General features: G+C 48.7%; 1 protein-coding gene across 1 annotated transcript; it reads right to left on the bottom strand.

Annotated features, from left to right (window-relative positions):
• Window positions 1-1,129: 1,129 nt before the first annotated feature.
• FAM210B (family with sequence similarity 210 member B) lies at window positions 1,130-10,122 on the bottom strand. The gene is made up of 3 exons (XM_081034141.1): window positions 9,849-10,122; window positions 3,955-4,127; window positions 1,130-3,736 (listed from the first exon to the last, which is right to left on the bottom strand). Exons 1-3 carry the CDS (start codon window positions 10,032-10,034, stop codon window positions 3,520-3,522), a joined length of 576 nt encoding a protein of 191 aa, XP_080890267.1. The 5' UTR covers window positions 10,035-10,122; the 3' UTR covers window positions 1,130-3,519.
• Between the last annotated feature and the right edge of the window lie 6,819 nt (window positions 10,123-16,941).

Here is a 16,941-nt window from a genome sequence, read left to right on the forward strand (position 1 = left end):
ACGTTCTGTGTATGACCTTGAAATTATAATGCATTCCCCAGGAGCTCATAGTCTACCCTTTGAGAAATGCTGGGTGAAGGTTGGGACCAGATGGGAAGGCAGAGAGGCCCCTGGTGGTACTGTCAGGGCTGAGATTCTGGAGCCAACCTGACCAACCACACACATGCCCATCCATCCATCCATCCATCCCATCCAATCCATCCAGTCCATCCATCCCATCCAATCCATCCATCCATCCACACAAGTTGGTAGGACAGCCCTTTGGGGGAATTGTGATGGGGAGCTATGGCTGTGTGACGAGGTGGTGGAGGGTGTACCAAGAGTTGGGTGTGAGGACAGCCACCGCTCTCCCTTCATCCTGTAAGTTGTCCCATGTGCTCATGTTGGTCCCTCTTCGAGGCCATGGACATGCAGTGCAGTGCGTGACAGCCCAGCTCAGAGCTGGAGTCGGGGTTCTCATCCTGGGGACTCAACTGATAGTCAGCAGTGGAGTTCAGCATGTGTGTAAAATAAACAAACACATCTATCTGGAGTACATGGGTGACTATTCACCACCTGTTCACTAGTGGCCTGGAAATGAGTAGGTACCATGAGAAGCAGGTCCAGCCCACTTTTGGTCTCATGTTCTCTGTTGCTGATGTGCAAAGTTACAATTTGTTTCTAGCTGCCAAAGTCATCAACCAAAGACAGTGAACTTGAGAGTGATGAAGAGAACACTGAGACCTAGTAGAGAAATGCACTGGCCGACTTCCAATGCAAGGGACTAAATATCAGAAATGTCCTAAATATAAGAAAGTGGCCAACATCAACTCCCGTGTCAAGGGCCATGCAGTAGGGAAACTGCAAAACAACTGAGTAAAGCTGCAGTGTCGTTAGCCCACTGGGGACTTAGGAGCTGTTTTTGGTTCCCAAAGCCTTAAGCTGACCCAACTCTCACCTTCCCAAAGTAGTACTATTTCATGTCCTGTCCACCCCAGCTATAGTTACTATAACGTGACAACACCAGCTACCAAAGTGTCACTTCCCCAAACAGAATCCCACACCAGCAAAGAAAATAGCTCGTTATACAGGCACATTAAGAAACTAGTCACACACAGGGCTGCTTCCTCAGCAGAAGACGAATAAAAAGTTCTTCCACTTTACAAAGACGTTTATTTGTTTCACAGAATTTAAGTTGCTCATTATCAGATAAAAAAATTAGAGGTGAACAGTGGCTTACATTTCTAAAATAGATCATCCATTTCATTCCCCTAGTTCCATAGAAACAGTGTAAATACAAGCAATTTGTACACCTTGCTGGCAAATTGGCACCATTCTCTTGTCCCCTGATCCTTTGGTTTCCTCATCCTCTCCAGGTATTCTGTTCTGACCGCGGGCTGCAGGAGAGTGCAGTTGGGGCATAGACAGAGAATTCTATGGCTATTTGGTGGGTTAGTTTTATTGCTTGCCCTTTTAGTCCACTCCCACGTCTCCAAACAGTCCAAGTGTAAGAGTTCAGCCCTTAAACCTGTAGGAGTCACTGTCAGCTTTTCTGCATAGGCATTACTGGGGATGTCTGGTGGGGAGGTTAGGAGCCTGAAGCCCACAGTTTGAACGAGGACGAGACGAGATGAAGGTGCTGGTCTGGTCCACGTGGGGAAGGACCACACTAGTATCGGGCATCCCGCTCAGCTGTATGGATGCCTCTGGACTTACCTCCTAGAGGCAGGTCCAACTTGACACTGGTCAGACCTTTTGGCAATGGGCTAATTGATTTAAAAGGAAAAAAAGTACGGAGCCACTTGAGAGATGTTGCAGTGGAGAAATTTGGTCCAGAAAGATTTTTTTTAAAAAAATAAAACGTGATGTGGGTTACTAAGAACTAACTAGAGAACTGTCAACAGCCAGATCGTACAGCCAGGACGATCGGTTTATAGTTCCTTCAGTTTTCTGATTAACCTCAATGTAATTAAACTAAAAAACAAAAACCAAAAAACACTGGAAGCCAGAAAGATAAATGCTACTAACGCCCTTGACCAAGGCGGCAGGGCAGCATGAAACGATGCCGAGTCCCACAGGAACAATCCAAGGGGGTTCGTTCCCCAGGTCACCGCTGTCTTCCACTGACAGCAAGTGCTACTGATTTTCCTTTTCAGAAAGGGATTCAAAATCTTGTTTTTTGTTTGTTTTTTTTTTAAAGATTTTATTGGGGGAAGGGGAACAGGACTTTATTGGGGAACAGCGTGTACTTCCAGGACTTTTTTCCAAGTCAAGTTGTTGTCCTTTCAATCTTAGTTGTGGAGGGTGCAGCTCAGCTCCAGGTCCAGTTGCCGTTTTCTAGTTGCAGGGGGCACAGCCCACCATCCCTTGTGGGAGTCGAACTGGCAACCTTGTGGTTGAGAGGACGCGCTCCAACCAACTGAGCCATCCGGGAGGCAGCTCAGCTCAAGGTGCCGTGTTCAATCTTAGTTGCAGGGGGCGGAGCCCACCATCCCTTGGGGGAGTCAAGGAATTGAACCGGCAACCTTGTGGTTGAGAGCCCACTGGACCACGTGGGAATCGAACCTGGGAATCGAACCGGCAGCTTTTGGAGTTAGGAGCACGGAGCTCTAACCGCCTGAGCTGGCCCCCAAATCTTGTTTTTATTGTACGTGATTTTAACTCAGTTGAAAAATAGAAGTAGCAACACAATGTAAACATTGTGACAGCAGTTCTGGAATGTCTGAAGTTAGAGAGAGGGGGTTAGGCAAAGATCGTCTTAGCTTGCCGTGTGCAGTATCCAAATTCCTGTTAGGACACTGGCGTCAGGAACTAAGTGAAGCCATTACTGTTGGACAAGTTCCCATATTTCACCTCCAGAGACAAATGACCCTGACCTACTGTGATGAAATTTGAGGAAACCCACCTGAGGCAGGCCCCATCACGCCCAGTTTTGAAGGGGTTTTGCGACCAATGAAATACACCAGAGATACTTGTTTTTGTTTCCCCAAAACACGTATAATGTGACGGTGTTGTTGATTCTAATTTAGATCCTGATTACATACTGTTAAGTCTTAAATTCTGCTTCATTAATTGCAGCGCTGGCGGCTGTTTGCAGAATATTGGATATTAAACCACACGCAGCCTGACAACAAATATTGGAGGAAAGGGAATTTTAAAATTAGCTTAATGAATCGTTGCTCTTTAAGAAATTGAGCAAAAATTAACCCCTGGGGCTTTTGCAGAAAGACCCTCACCAATGATCTTCCACAAGGAACATTTCATAAACCAACAGTTTTGTCTGAGATGACAACTCATTTGTGAGGCTTTGCTGACATTTTAGATTATCGATACAAGCCGTATGATGAATAGCACTAACAACATTTATAAAGCAAAAAAAATTATAATTACTCAAAAACCTGAATTTTGCTAGCAAAAGTAAAACTTATCGAGGAGAACGTAGCGATTAGCCCCTGCCCTTTGCACCCAAAACAAGACCACTACACCCCTAAAACCAATACAAAATCTGTAAGTTTTTCAGGCCCACCACTGAAGAGTTCGTTAAGGCTTGGCAGCTGGAGGTTTAAAAAATCCCACTTTCCGAAAATATCTGACAATCAAGGGCACGGAAACTAAGGTAATACTGATTCTCACTGGTGCGAACAGCTTGTGGATGGCGTAGGCCACCACAAAGGTGCTTGTGCCCGCGGCCACTTTGGATTGCACCAGTGACTCTTTAAATCCGAGCTTCAGCAGGATGGCAGACATGTCCACGCCACTGGAGGGGAACGAGGCCAAAAGAAAAAAGAAAAAGAAGATTATGACAGCAAGGGGTGAAATTAAGACATTGGTGTGGCTCTGAGAGTTACAGTATTTTTTTTCCAATGTGGTGACAGTAGCTAGATGAATAAAACGTCTCAGGGCAGAAAGCTCTTATTCACGGAGACTCTTACATGCCAGTAAAACCCAAACGCTCGTTACTGTCAACAATCTTACCTCGAAACAACCATGTAAAATATGCCCAGGGAAACTAAGGAGATCCCAATGTGCAACGTCACGCCGACTGCGCCATATTCTTGAAAAATCTTTTTCAGCTGCTGCGACTTGCTTTGCTTTTTCTCCTCTGTGCTGACGTTACCGTCTGTTGTCGCAGTGATTTTGCCGGGGTCCTGGGCACAAACGAAAGAAGGGGATACTCGCTAAGGCAGGAGCAAGGACGTGAGTGGTCTCCACCAGCTTTCACACAAACGCAGTGTTTTACTCTCGTTCTGACCCAGTGACAGCTCAGGCACCCTCCTTCTTAGAGAGCTGAAGCTCATGACCACTTAGCCACTAAGTGATGGGCAGAATGACGGCTCCAAAGACGTCCAGGTCCGAGTGCCCAGACCCTGTGAATGTGTCACCTTACATGGCAAAAGGATTCTGCAGATGTGATTAAGCGAAGGCTCTTGAGGTGGGCAGACCCTGGATTTTCTCAGTGGGGTCCATGTAATCACCAGGGTCCTTATAAGGGAAAAGAGGGAGGCAGGAGGCTCAGAGGAGCAGATATGAAGACAGAAGCAGAGTCAGAGATTTGTAGTTGCTTCAGTGAAGATGGAGGAAGGGCTAGGAGCCAAGGAATGCAGGTGCCTCTGGGAGCTGGAAAAGACAGGAAATGGATTCTCCCCCAGAACCTCCAGAAGGAACCAGCCTGCTAACACCTTGACTTTAACTCCGTGAGACCTAGTTTAGGCTTCCGACCTCCACCACTGTAAAACAACAAATGCATGTTGGTGTAAGCCACTAGGTTTGCTCCCATCTCTTACAGCAGCAAGAGGAACTAATCACCGAGGGCTCACACTTGGGGACAACGATGACACTTTATTGGGCACTTTCTCAGAGTCAGGCTCTGCTCAGATGCTTCTCTCCATCTGCTATCTGCTTTTCCTCCTGACAACCTGTAGGTAGGTTCCCTTGTTCTTTCCACTTCACAGAGGAGCAGCAGAGGCTTAGAGAGGCTGAGGAACTGGCCCAAAGTCACAAGACTAGAACGCAGGTCATCTGAGCATATGTCAATCATGCCAGACGCTACAAAACAAGCACCATGGGTACAAAACAAAATGGAGCAGAAGCTACGCTATATTGACTTCCAGAATCAAGATTTACCCCTGGGATCTGAACAGATCAAGGGAGGATCGATTTCCAGGCCATAAATACACTGGCCCTGGATTCGTGCAGAAACGGGTCATTGCATGTAGCGTCCGTTAACATTTACTGAGCACGACAGGGTCTGGAGTGCTTGTTTGGTAGAAACAAGAAAATCCAACAACACTGGGATGTGAAAAAACAACAACAACAAAACACGAAACTTCTCAGTATGGATGTAAGAGTGATGGTGTACTTTTCAAAATTTAAAAACTTAGTTTTCCTTTTCCTCATACCTGTTTCACTGACTCTGTCTTCTCGAAGCTACACGCATACCTCCTTAATCTGGTTAATAGGCAAAACGTTGACTTGAAAAAAACTGAGTTAGCCCTCCGCCATCTGGACACCGGTAACCAGACTGCAATTTCCCGTCAGATAGCATATGAGTCACCCCTTCAATTGGGTCCGAGATAACCATCTCAGAACAAATCAGACCCCAGGAGGTATCAACACCAAGAGTCGCATAACTAATTCCCCCTTTCCTTTGTTCTGCTTCTTCTCTTGTACCGATAAAGCCTCCTGACCAGTCTAGGAACAGGGAAGGTAGCCTTTGAGACAGGAGTTCACTATCTTCCCAGAATGCTGACATTTTGAATAACCCTACTTTTCTTTCCACCAACCCTTGTCTCTCGATCATTGGCTCAGCAGCAGCAAGCAGCCGCACCTCAGTCTGGTGACATGGAGAGCGCCTTTTTTATCAAAAGATTTCTTTAGCGACAGGCCTCAGATCTCTTCTCGGCAGATAGTATCTGGGTCAGCTCTAGTTAATGGACTTCGCAGAATCCCAGGATGGCTTCTGCCTTGTATTTTTAGAGCTTGCTGCTGTGGAGCCTCACCTGAGAGGCAAGAGGGAGGAGGACGACAGCCCAGAATCCCCAGGAGGTTGGGGCAGGACCCCTGGAATGAAAACGAAATAATACCAGAGCCCAGAGCTGCACTGTACAGAGCAGTGGCCTCCAAACTCAACAAGGCTGCAGGAGGAGGTCTGGCCGTGCACTGCCCAGAATCATTCTTGACTTAATCATACATAACAGCTACACATTTGCCCTTCCTCTCCAAAAGCCTGTACGAAACTCAGATTTATTAGTTGAAAGAGTCTTTCTTTTTTAACCTCCCAATTGAAAGAACATCTCTTTTGTTCCCAAACTATAGTTGGAACTGAAGGAAAAAACAAACAAAAACAAACCCAAAACACCCAGACGCTTTGGCCTTGGAATTAAATCTTAGTTTCAGTCTGGGCTGCTCAGGTGCCTGGGAATTAAGTGCTAAGGCCACAGGCATGGGGACGAACAGTACGTCATCGCTGCCTTTAGCTTTGGCTTCTGTGTGTTTTTTTCAGACTTATGGGAACAAACACCTAAAAAAAGGGGAGGGCTAGTGAAATCCAGCAAGGGGCTACGAGATCCCAGAGACTGGATTTTGACAGGCAGCAAAGCAGAATGAGTTTTGAAAGGTTTACGAAAACCACCAGTGTCCTCAGGATGCACTTTCTATTGAGCCAGGCACTGGGCTTTGCCCGTTAAAGGTGTCATTTCAGAAACCATGTCACCATCCTGTAATGTGGCCATCCTGTGTCTCCCTTTTTGACGGACAGGAGACTGAGGTTGGGGACAGGAGACTGACGAGTGGGCTGGCAGCACCTAGACTGGTTACTGCGCTGGTCACCACTAGGCCACACGACCTCTCAAATCATCAGCAGACTCCCCTTGCAGTCCTGTAAGACTTGAACATTCCTAAAGGAAGGTATTCCCAGAACTTGAAGGCTATGGGGGGCGGGGTAGGGAAATTGTCGTCGGTCTCCTTTTGGTTGGCCAGCACATGTGACCTCCCTTGTTCTCAACGCCTTTGACTGTCTCTGCCACCCACCAGCCAGGATTGCTGCTCATCTGATAAACAAGCCCACAGCCGCCTTTTGGCCGCTGAGGAAGTGCCACAGACGGGAGAACTGCCAGACGGCAGGCCCTGATAGGACGAGCAGTCTACAATGTGCACTTCCAAATGCCAAACAACATTCTAAGTGAGGCTGGTGACGGCTGAAAGCCCCTTTCATTTCCCACCCTTGACACTTGGCTCCATCTGTCTATTCACAGGACTGAGCAGAGCTGTGTCTGTTAAGGGCCCTTTTCTTTACAACCCCTATTTTGGCAAAAGGCCTTTTGGCCAAAAACAAGAAATAGAAAGGGAGCAGACTTCCAGCTGTAGAACAACCAGCATCTATTGCAAGACAGTGGAAGAGACAAAAATATTCAGACACAATGGACAATTTCCTGTTAGCTGACATCAAGGCTAGTTTTTAACTTGCAAGAGTTAGAATCGTCTTACTTGGACAATTTTGTCCTTTTGTCTTGCTGAAAGGAAATATCTTTAAGCACTGTGAGTCATGCATTTCTTCCTAGCCCTGGAGGAGACGAAAGAAGCTAAAATTAAAAAATTTATGAGGGAGTGACGTACAAAGAATGGCAACTAGTCACATATTCATTTCTTCGTGGACAATTCACCCTTAGTACCTGCCACGTTAGGCACTGCCCTGGGTGCATACAAATTATACGTACCCCGTGTCTGTACTCAGAATACTCTCAGAGGCTTGCACGTGTGTGTGTGTGTGTGTGATGCCCCCTCCAATACTCATTGATTGACTGATTGAATTTTTATAAGAGTTTATTTGAGCCAAACGGATGACATTACCGGAAGCAAGAGCTCAAACGCTCTCCACCTCCAATAGTTATCAAAGTATAAAAGGCTCTGTTAGAAAGGGCGGGAAGGTTTGAGGAATGAACCAAAGATCTTGCTCACATTATTTGGAGTGACACCTGTTTTCATTTATTCCATAAGTAATATTAATAATAAACACGATCATGTATTTACTTTGTACCAGGCACTGTTCTGAGTACTTTGAAAATATTAATTCATATGATCCTCACACCATCCTTGTGAGACTGGCACTACTGTCATGCCCACTCAACAGAAGAGGATCCTGGAAGCTCAGAGAGGTTGAGTAGCTTCCTGGGGACCACACAGGGATCACCTGTGAAAGTTGGGGTCCAAACCCGCAGAGTCGGGTCCCAAGGTCTCTGCCCTTAACAACTATGCTCTGTTCCTCACTTAATTCATGAGTGTCTGCTCTGTGCGAGGCAGTGCTCTGAATGTGGGGCACAGAGCGATGAACAGAGCAGACAAAACCTCCCCCTCAGGGAGCCTATGGTCTAGTGGGAGGGGCAGGACAATGAACAGAAAAGGATGGGCCTGCTAGATGTGACAAGTGAGTGCTATTGAGAAACACCAAGGAGGGGAGGCAGACAGCTAGGATTGCGGGAAGGGACGGTGTCAGTCTAAAGGTCATTCTCCCTGAAAAGGCAACACGTGAGTGACAAATGATGGAATGAGGAGGACACTGGGGCTCAGAGAGAGCAAGTCACGTGCCTGAGATTTCCCTCCACTAAGTGGTAAGTGTAGGCAGACTGGGCTGCTCTGCCAGGTGACATGACATCGAATCAGGTTAAGTGAAAAAGGCAGGTTTCTCTTGTGGATTCACCTCGTTCCCTGTTAGAGCAGGGACTCCCCACTGAAGGCAGAGGTGGATGTGTCTCCTGGGCACTTAACTAAATGCCTGGCACATTTGGAGACTCCAGCTGGGCACTGGCCGAAGCCCACCCTCCGTCCTCCTGCTCCCAGGACCCCTGGGGAATTGTTTCCTCAGGGAGATGACTATCTTTTGCCCTAACTTCTAGTTAGGTTCTGATTCCACTTGGATCGCACCCACCTACCTGAGCACGACTCGTGTGGCTCTGTGAGTGTAAACCCTCACAGAACGTTTATTCAAGTGCGAGCTCGGCTGGCACTATGCTCAGGCCTACATCGGTTCATGGAACTGTCCCCCAAACTCTTGTTGTGGGGTGCTATTTCCAGCACCTCTGAAAGGTCAGCCAACAGGCCTTCTGCACTTGGCCCGAGGTCGCACCGCTGATGAATGGAGGGGCCAGACGGTACCCAGGCAAAGGGACTGCAGGGCGCAAAGCTTGCGGCAGTGACCCGGGAGGAGGCCAGGTTCTGCGTGTCCCAACTTGGGAGTCCCAGATCGCCAGACTCCACTACCTACTACCGTTTTTCTTTATGGGGACCCACTTGAAGAAAAAACAGCTGTAGTAGATTTTTTTTTTTTACAAGGAAAGCCTGCATTACCGTTCCGCATGGAAACCTGTTTTCGCTTACCATCCATAGAGAGCAACGGAAACGAAACAGCACAGCGTTCCTCGCGGGCGTCTGGCCTGAAGTTTGACGGAGGCCTGCTCTTTAGATAAAAAGGGAGTAGCAGCAAATGCTGCGAGCTGTTAGAGACAGCGACACCCGCTGGAGCCTTTCTGCTTGGCCCAGGGACAGGTTTCAACGACTTCAAAAGGGAACAACTCCGATGGCCCCGTGAGGGCGTTAACACCAAGTCTGGGTCCCCCCTAAAACTCGCTCGGCCACCGCCGACGCTTTGGGAATTTGGGGCTCCCCCAGCTGGAGACTGTGACCTTGGGCAGATCACTGTACTTCCTTGAGACTCAGTTTCTCTGGCTGTCCATTGGAAGGATCGCTTCCTTGGCTTGTAGAGATATGGGACCTTGGGGTGCTCGATCTCGAGCAGCTGTGCGTGCAAATCTCTCATCTGACCGAAGTGGAACCGGGATCGGGTCCGGCGTGGGGGTGGGGGTGGGGAGGCTTACCTGGCGGCCGCCGCAGTCCCCGCGGGCTGCGCCCAGGAGCCGGGCTTCTGGCCCCGGCCGGAGCAGCGGCAGGAAGAGGGGCGGCGGGCCGCAGGGGGCAGCGGCGCCCAGGAGCCAGGTGGCGCGAGGCCGGACCCGGGCGCCCACCTTGCCCGCCGGGCCCAGCAGCGCCAGCAGCCGGGCCATGGTGCGCAGCGAGGCGCTGCGTCTCGCGCGCAGGGTAAGAGGGGGAGCGAGCGCGGGTAGGCGGGGCCCCGCGGGAGCCTGAGCCCCGAGCGGCGTGGGCGGGGCCAGAGCCGCGCGCGCGCCAACTCGGCCCCGCCCACCGGCCACGCCCCTCCGGAGTCGGTACCGCGCGGGTGAGGTGGGCGAGGCCGGAGGTGCAGCCCAGCGCAGAATGGGTGGGGCTGGAGATGCGTGCGCAGTGCTTGACTCCACCCACCGGCTCCTCCCCTCCTTGGCCGAGCAGCGTCCTGGGAGCGCGGGGCCTGAGCTGGAACCACTGGCCGAGTGGGCGGGGAGGACGGCCTTGGGATTCATGCAACCTCCATAAATGTAGATTACAGTGGATATGTAGGTGATTCCTTTTTGTTTTTGCTATTACAACTTGAACTTAATTGTCCAGTCCCCACCAAACGTGACTTCTTGCAGCAACAGATCCTGTGGGTAACCCTCTCCTTCAAACAGTTTCATCTATTCATTTACCGGCTCATTCAACACCGGCTTACTGGGTACCGAGCGCATCTGTGTGGTTTGCTGCCCTCACTCAGTGCCTACTGATTCTTCTCCCTCTGTGAGGCCGGGTCTTTGGAGGCAAACGGTTCAGAGCTGAGTCCTGGAGCTCGTGACAATTAGCTGTGTTTTCCCTAAAGGAAGGTATGTAATCACCTTGACCCTCAGCTTTCTTTTTCTGTAATATGGGAATAAGGATACGTGCCTGTATGACTTCTTAAAAAAATGGAGAGCAATCCTGTCTGTGCACATCAGGCGTGGTGTCAGTGCCCCAAAGTCTTCACTCCCCACCCCCCTTCCCTCCATCATGATACAGATGGCCTTGTGGGGCATAATGCACGCCCTGCAGACCACTGCCGAACTGGAATCCATGAAATCAAGGGCTATAGTCTCTTGTATAAGGAGATATATGCCTTAGCTCATTTGTTCAGCAACTCTTCAACATCCCAGTCATGTTTGGTGCTGTGCTGGGCACACAGGGAGACAAGAAATACAGGTCAGGGCCCTGGTCCTCGAAATGACAAACACAAGAGGAGAATTTGAGATCATGCATTCGCAGGACATGGGACTGCCCCACCCCTTAGGCCAGGGTGGAGAATGTCACCAGTGGTGGCTGCCGCCACTCACTTCAGAGTGACCCATTTCTCCTCCTGGCCCACTCTGTGAGAGCTCTGTCCCTCTTTGAACTTGGACTGATTTTGGATCCTTATCTCTGCTTTTCTCCATCAATGTGGGGAAGAATCATGGCTAAGAACATGAGCCGTGGAGGCAGACAGACCTGGATTTGGTTCTGCCTCATCTACTTACTAACTATGGCACCTGGCAAGTCACTTCACCGCTCTACATTCCTCATCTCTGAAATGGGGACAGTGATAGTAAACACTTTAGTTTCGTGTGAGACTTAAATTGGTTGACATCTTTAGAATGCTTAGCCGAATGCCTGGCACTTGCAGGGCAGGAGCTCAGAAAATGTGAATTAGTTAAGAGGAATTCTGATTCCTTCCACCCCAGGTTCCTGGGTTTTCTCTTCTTGTTTCTACAAATAAGGTGGAAGATTGGTCCAATGTGTGGGACTAATGGCATTTTATGGGGTGGGGCCAAGCCATATGGCTATGAGATCAGATCGCCTGGGGGTGCATTCCCACTTTACTGGGCACTAACCGTGTGACTTGACAAGTCACTCAACATCTCTAAACCTGTTTTCTTGTCTGTAAAATGGGAATTATAACAGTATCCACCTCATGGGGTTGCTGTGAAGATTAAGAAAAATGCACATAAGGCATTTGACATAGGGCTTGGCATACACAGTGCCCTCCAGAAAGCTAATTGTAGTGAGCACAGCGACCATTATTTTTTCACTTCATTCATTCATTCTGACAAGAGGCTGGATGTTGCGGGCATTTATTGCATCCACTGAGAAAAGTGGTAGTCCGTTGGTGGCTGGAGGTGCTGATAGGGCATTCTAAGACTCTCTTCTTGACTGCAGAGAAATAGATCACGTATCAATACATATCCAGGAAATATCTGGATAAGCTGGGACTATGATCCCCGGAGAATTTTTTTCTTTTTTTGTATGATGTCTGAAATTATTACTAATGAGAATGTCTGAAGTAGTTACTAATAACGATTTAAAGACCGCTGACTCATGTCTGCGAAGCATGGGGATTAACAGGAAATAAAATCAATATCTGTAAAGCCAACCAGTGCCTGCCTGTTCTGTTGACAATTGTGGAGATTTTAAAAGCTCAATTGATTTTTTAAAAATTATAGTAAGTAATACTTGCTCATTGTAAAAAATAAACTTCAAATGACACGACCAATAAGATCATTTATTCTTTCAATAAACACATTTTGAGCACATACTCAATGCCAGACAGACAGTCATGAAGGAAACGTCTCATGGAGCTTATGCTCTATTGGGGAAGAGATGTTAGGGAAATATAATTACAAACAAAATCTCCTGCCAACCCAGAAAACCTTTTCACAAAAGGAGAAGAGAAAGAAAACCGTGTTATTATTGAATAAACATCCTTAAGCAAGAGTGATCCATATCATAGGCAATCCACTAAAGAGATTGTAGAGACAAAAGGAAATTCATGTTCTCAAGATAAACAAAAACTAGTTCTCAAGTGAAAGGACTTGAAGGGTGCCATTTGTCGCACATAATTCACCCTATCCACTGGTAATTGGGGCAGCCATTGGCATTTACTGATTGTCTTCATCCAAAGGAATAATAAACTTCTCATATCTCCATGACAAGCATATGATTACAATAGGGAGCAAATCACCTAAAGTGAAACCCTCACCTAGACTAGGAGATGAAGGCACTATCTTTCCTCGTTAACATTTCGATGAGATGGCTCTCAGATTCTTAAGAAATACAGGACTGGGTTGTAAAAATGGACAAAAAGCTTATTTTACCTTTTAAAAAGTTTACAAGTTTTTTTAAAGGAAATGCTCTAAGAAGGGGGGGGGGTCGTCTTTTTCTTTTTTGCACCATGGAAAATTAATTATTTTCTTTTTCAATTTGTCTTTACCTTGACAGAGACAGGCGTCAAACAATTAAGTACTACATACCCTGTGACGTCAGGCAGCAGTAAATGCCATATGGAAGCAAAGTCAGGGAATGGGGGAGAGTAACCGGCGTGTGATTTTAGAGAGGGCCGTGCTATAGCTGTCCAGGAAGAGTTCCCAGATCCCAGCACAGGAGAGCCAGGGAAAGCCCTGCCAGGGTCAGCGTGTTTTGCGTGGCTTTCCAGGCGTGTTGCTATGTACGAACCATCACATCTGACTTGGAGGGCCGGGAGAGGACCTGACCTCCCTCGACGACAAGCTGGTCCAGCAGTTAGTGGGTCCTCCCTGCTCCCCTGTCCTTGGAAAGTACGTTCACCCGCTGTTCCTACAGCCGGAACTGTTCTCAAGGGCACAGCTCGAGAGACTACAGCGGGTCCTGGAATAAGGTGGTTACTTCATCGCCCTTTGGTTATACCATTGTTAAGATGCCGTGGGAGTGTAACTTGTGTTTATCTCCATTAACCAACGGCAATATTGGTTTTGTTTGACGCCATTTAGCTTCAAGTCACAGAATCTATCCACATGGAGAAGTGAGGACTTAGTGTCATGTGTTGAGACGGTGGGGATTGAATGGTCATTGAGCCCCGTTAAGGCCTCTGTGTAAACTTGTGAGGGCCTGGAGGCTGGTGCGGAGACCTGCTTGTCTTCGGAGCCCAAGATAAGCCTGGAGTGTGTGTGCCTTGCTGGGTAAACTGCCACCTACTGCTTGGGAGCCGCTTATCTCCTCAGTCTCTCCCCGCCTTCCAGGTGTGAAGGGCCAGGTTCACATTTCACCCGGAAACGCCCGCGATTGCGAACAACAGGGGCGGCTTCAGGACTCCACTGAGACCGGTGGATGGTCGAAAATTTCCTGAACGAGGAAGCCTGGGAAGAGTCGACATGTGGGGTCAGTCAAGAGTCTGCCTTTGGAAAAGTGATTCCAGGGTCTGAGGCATGTATCAGTGGGAACTCAGTGCTCCATTTGTCTCTGAAGGCACATGGTTCCCTACTAGTCTCTTTCACCCGCTGGGCCAGTTCTCAGACTTCAACACGCAGGGACATTTTAAAACGGTGTTGGTTCTTGGATTACCAGGGAGTATGTGTTTGTGTGTATTCCAATCTCTCATTTGTCTCCCAGCAATTGGGAAATGTTGCTCTTCAGCCTCCATCGTTTGGCCTCAAGCACTGTCACCGGGGTCTGGACCCAGGTCAGTGTGGCCTAGAACACCGGGTTCCAGCCTGGCCTCTTCACGAACTGGCTTCTGGGAGCGCCAAGCAAGTGATGTGAACTCATTAACCTAACGTGTTGTGGGGACAGAGTCCCGGAGAGCAGTTTCCAGGCTCTCGGCCTCAGTGGAAAGGTGCTGGCTTGGGTACTAGATGGCCATCAGCTGTTATCGGTTAGCCATTAGCCACTAATACAAATGCCGTGGCTACTCGGGGGTGGGTTGGTTGGCAGAGAAGTGGACGGCGGATTCCCACTAGCAAGTGCGGTTTGCAAGCGGATTACCTTGCGGATCGTGTGGCTCCTGCTTCCTGTGTCTCCAACCCAGCTGCCAGCAAGAATATAGTGGTATGACTCCCCTATCCATGGCTCCATGGGTGTTATAGCCTGCGTTCTTGTGTGGGAAGCGGGACCAGATTCCCTGCATGACATACGGATTCTCCTTTTCTCTCTGTAAGATGGAAATAAACACCCAGGGCCACCATGCCAACGAGGAACTTGGCAGGCAGTAGAAGCCTTGTGCAGGGGTCTTTGGGGGAAAACAAAACCATCTGATTTGCTTAATTTCCCCTTTTTAATAGATTACCAAGAAAAAGAGTGGGAGGTGAGGAGAGATTTGACCTGCCAACATCTAGCCGGGAAGAAACGTTTTCACTACTTCTAGATGCAGGCTGCTGGCATTTGAATTTTGGTCCTGCTGCTTGCTTGCTGGCTGACCTTGGCTACCTTACTTGATCTCTCTGAGTTGATTTCCTTATCTGTGAAATGGGGATAATGATGTTATTGACTTTATGAGAACACTTGAGGCTCAATACAGTAAAGGCTCTTAGAATAGATCCTGGCACATAGTACATCCAGCCCATCTGCTATCATACTCCTGTTAGATGGGAGGACCACATTTATTATTCTTGTTATTATATTACTGTTATTCAGAGGAGAATCAGGCCCAACGTTAATATTAAGTTGGTGCACAAGTCATTGCGGTTTAAAAGGTTAAAAATTGCAAAAGCCGCAATGACTTGTGCACCAACTGCTACTTATTGCACGGTTTGCTGCCAAGCCCTGAGTGGATTGTCACATTTGCACCTAACAGCAAGCCCACGGGGTTGGCATTGTCATCATTTCCATTTTGCAAATGAGGGTATTAAGGAGGTTAAGGGCCAGTGGTCCGGGGCTCCTGGGCCCCCAGGACCTGAGAGGATAGATGCCAGCTCACTGAAGCCGTTTCTGTCAGCATCTCGGGTGCGTTCGGAGGCTGAGGACTGAGCGCTCCTACACGAAGGCGATCTGGGTCCCGAAGGTGGCAGGGGCTGCAGAGCTTCGGTCTCGGTAGCGGGTGTTAGGGCACCGGGGTCCTCTGGCTGCAGCTGGGTGGCTCGTGCAGGTCGCTCCGAGCGAGGGGCAGTCAGGGTTTTCCCCGGAACAGTCCTGCCCTCCGCACTCATAACCTTGTCCTAGGCGGCCTCGCCCAGTAGGTGGCGCTGCAGGCCCTCCCGTTGCTCCGACTTCGGAGAGGCCGGGCGCAGCCCGCGTCGCTGCGGTTGGGGGCGACTTACAGTTTGCAAACACAAGGACCTAAGACAGTCCCTGGGCAATGGAGTCTGGAGCTTTGAGCAAGTCGCTTCTGTACTTGAGCCACGAATCTCCTTTGGCGAAACCTGGCTTAAATTCAGAGCTGAACAGGGAAACAACCTTAATCACTCACACCTCTGAGTGCTTTGGGGGTGGTTGTTTTTGTTTTGGGTTATTTTTGCCTAATTTTGTTTGTTACACCAAAATAAGTCCATATTTTATGGAAAAGCTGTGGATCGACTCACGTAATATCTTCAAGGAGAGGTATACAAACTCAGCAGGTACATTTGTACAGATGAGACAGGTTTAGAGAGACTAGGTGAATGGAACCAGGAGGTGAACCCAGGTGTGTCTGCCTCCAAGGCTGATCTTTTTCTAAGTTTTCCAACTGTTGAGTGATCACCCTCGTTTCCCATTTTAATCCTCGCCATTGATTCTCCCAGTAGAAAACAGGACATTTATTGGGGGGAAGGAAACAGGGTATATAGAAAGGAGATGTTTCCTGAGAAGTGAAAAGTGAGTCCAGGAATCTGCACAGAAGTGTGTTCACGGAAGGAAACGGGTCTTTGGGTTTGATGGGGTAGGAGGTCGTTCTGGGATCGGGAATGGCAAACCCTGATACACCCACAGAGCCAGTGGGTTGTGTGAATGACCCAGCAAGGGCAAGGATTGTGCAGAAAGAGCAGTGTCATACCTCTCTAAGGGGGCAGCCGCCTCCAGGCTCTAGCACATCGTGTGCCCAGGGTGGTCACATCTACTGATTTCTGAAGATAAGCTGTGCGCAAAACTGCAGAAATGGCCACAGGTTCTTCCCTTCCCAACCAGAGGTGGGGTCTATTTTTCCACCCCTTGCATCTGGGCTGCGTTGGCGGATAGAATGTGTGGAAGTGATGGCGTGTGAGTTTTGAGCCCAGGCTTCAGGGAGCCTTGCACACTATGCTCTTGCTCTCAGAACTAGCCTGCTGGCGGAGGGGACCAGGAGGAGCAGAGAGAGTCATCCCAGCTGCGGCC

This window comes from Rhinolophus hipposideros (genome assembly GCF_964194185.1).
Source record: "Rhinolophus hipposideros genome assembly, chromosome: 22".
In the NCBI taxonomy this organism is placed as follows: domain Eukaryota; kingdom Metazoa; phylum Chordata; class Mammalia; order Chiroptera; family Rhinolophidae; genus Rhinolophus; species Rhinolophus hipposideros.